Raw genomic sequence first — 2,337 nt, 5'->3', positions numbered from 1 at the left:
AGTATATAGTTTTCATTTTTTTTAATGATGTTAATCAATAATAGGGCAGTCACAATCCCACCAATCAAGTTGCCCCAAACTGCTGTTTCAAAAACCACTTCTTGCAACTTGCAACTCTTGTGGGCCCAAACCACACCTCAACCATACCTAAGTTCCAGAACTTTCTTATAAAGAACCTTCTCTTCCTTCCAATTTCGAAACTACTTATTATTAAAAAAATTGCATAGGAGGAAGATGCTCACACCCCAAATGTCTAGAAGTCTAGAACCTTCCACTTAAACAATATTTTATTAGTACTATCTTTTTTTATTATTATTATTATTTCTTAGCAACTCAATAGGTGGAATTGCTGACTCTTCTTTTCTATTAATAGCCTTTTAGCACTTACTTCCAAAGCTTCTTTATCCATGGTGTTCAGAGCAATTTATTCACTAAAATAACTCAACCTCTTAACTGCATAAACTACCTTATCCAAAGAGAAACTTTCCATTTCCAAAATCCAAACTTTTTTCTTCCTAAAAATACATATATTTTCCCCTGTTTCTTGATGATGAATCAATTGTATTCTGTTAAAGAGGAGTTCCCGGGGTCAAGTTCTGGTGGGGGTGAGCCCCCACCGCTGACACCACAACCAATGGAAGGGCTTCATGACATTGGTCCACCACCATTCCTTACAAAGACATATGAAATGGTGGATGATTCAACTATAGATCATGTTGTTTCTTGGAACAGAGGAGGTCAAAGCTTCGTAGTCTGGGATCCTCATGCCTTTTCAACTACACTACTTCCCAGATTCTTCAAACACAATAATTTCTCAAGCTTTGTCAGACAGCTAAATACTTATGTAAGTATATATATAACTTCGTCAAAAATCAATGAACTCCTCCTCTAATACATTCTTTTTTTCAAGTGGGAAACTTTCGTTCTTAATAACCGTATATATCTGGTATGATTCGTATGTATCTGAAATGTCATATACCTAGAAAGTGGCAAGCAAGATGGGAGAGAGGTGATGGGGATGAGCTAGATTTGTTATGTATCTCCGATACATGTGAATCCACTTTGATACAATATATCTAGAACAAATTACACCTAATTTTGACCTCATGTATCCGACATACATGTATCTAAATGTATCTGGATACACCAAAATTTGATAAAATACGTAATATTACAAATTAAAATGTATTTGAATAACTAGCTCCTAATCTAGTAAAATTTATGTAAGTTTCCTTTTAATTATTACATAGCATCAGTGTTAAGTTTCTTATTAGTTTCCTGTAATTATTTTGGGCATGCAGTATTGGACAATATGTGGACTCCCAAACTGAGATTTGAGAAGAAAGAGCACAAGCTAATCTAAGTACTATTACTTATATGTGTAACATTGTAAACATATTTCCTTCCTAGCTACGTACTCTTGTTTTTGCTCAAGTATTGTATCTTTTGACTTAATTTTGTGTGAAGAAGAGTGTATGATCAGTTCTATATATATGAAATAAAACAAATATTATTAGTAAGTTCTCATAAATTTTGCTATAGATGGATTGTTATTATTTATTTTAGGTTGTACGCAACTTTTACGTTCCTTCCAAGTACAGACTTAGTCGGCCAAAAAGTTTAACATGTTTCTGACTCGGTTTTTTATTAGAGTAGGGGTCCTGAGAACAGAGCGTACCGCCCTGTTATAATTATAATCACAAGTTTATTTATAGTCGTGATTGTTGTCAAAGTCAATAAAGTTAAACGTTCCAGGAAAAAACTTTGAATTAGGAGGGCGATCCTCCCAGTGAATTGGCCATACCGTAAACCGATATACTAGGGCTCTTGAGAGAACCATGTCAAAGAAACTAGACAAATGACCATGTATAGGAACTAGAAACAGGTTTAGAAGCACAAAATTGCGCGTCTTGATCAAGCTCAACATTACACACAACATTTGAAAAAAATGTGGACAAGATGCAAATAGAAAAAAAAAATGGAAGAGATAGGAAGTGAAGGACCGGGGAGGGAGGAGTGTAGAGAGTAGACGCCTAAACTTTTTATAATTTTAAATTTACGATGAAATTTAAATTTAAATTCAAGTCAATCATGTGAGCTTATATATTAAGTAATTTCAAATTATTTTAATGGAAAAGGGCCTTAAATGTCCTTAAACTATGATAGTTGGTACAATATTACCCTCCATCCACCTAATGAGTATGATTTGTTAGACTAAGGGTATTTTTGAGCCAAAAGGTGGACGTCAGGGGTATTTTTGGCCCGATAGGTGGATGGAGGGTAACTTTGTACCAATTCAAACACTTAATGATTTTTCCAATAATTTAGCAGGACAAG

At 34.3% G+C, this 2,337-nt stretch overlaps 1 protein-coding gene across 1 annotated transcript; it reads left to right on the top strand.

Annotated features, from left to right (window-relative positions):
• Nucleotides 1-355: 355 nt before the first annotated feature.
• On the top strand, nucleotides 356-1,520 carry LOC125871349 (heat stress transcription factor A-7a-like). Its single transcript, XM_049551936.1, has 2 exons — nucleotides 356-844; nucleotides 1,302-1,520. The coding sequence occupies exons 1-2, from the start codon at nucleotides 548-550 to the stop codon at nucleotides 1,329-1,331; spliced, it is 327 nt and encodes a 108-aa protein (XP_049407893.1). The 5' UTR covers nucleotides 356-547; the 3' UTR covers nucleotides 1,332-1,520.
• The last annotated feature ends 817 nt before the right edge of the window (nucleotides 1,521-2,337 follow it).

This window comes from Solanum stenotomum, chromosome 7 (genome assembly GCF_019186545.1).
Source record: "Solanum stenotomum isolate F172 chromosome 7, ASM1918654v1, whole genome shotgun sequence".
NCBI classification, from domain to species: Eukaryota; Viridiplantae; Streptophyta; class Magnoliopsida; order Solanales; family Solanaceae; genus Solanum; species Solanum stenotomum.
Note: the sequence above shows the minus strand (reverse complement) of the source record. Positions and strands in the feature narration are given on the sequence as shown.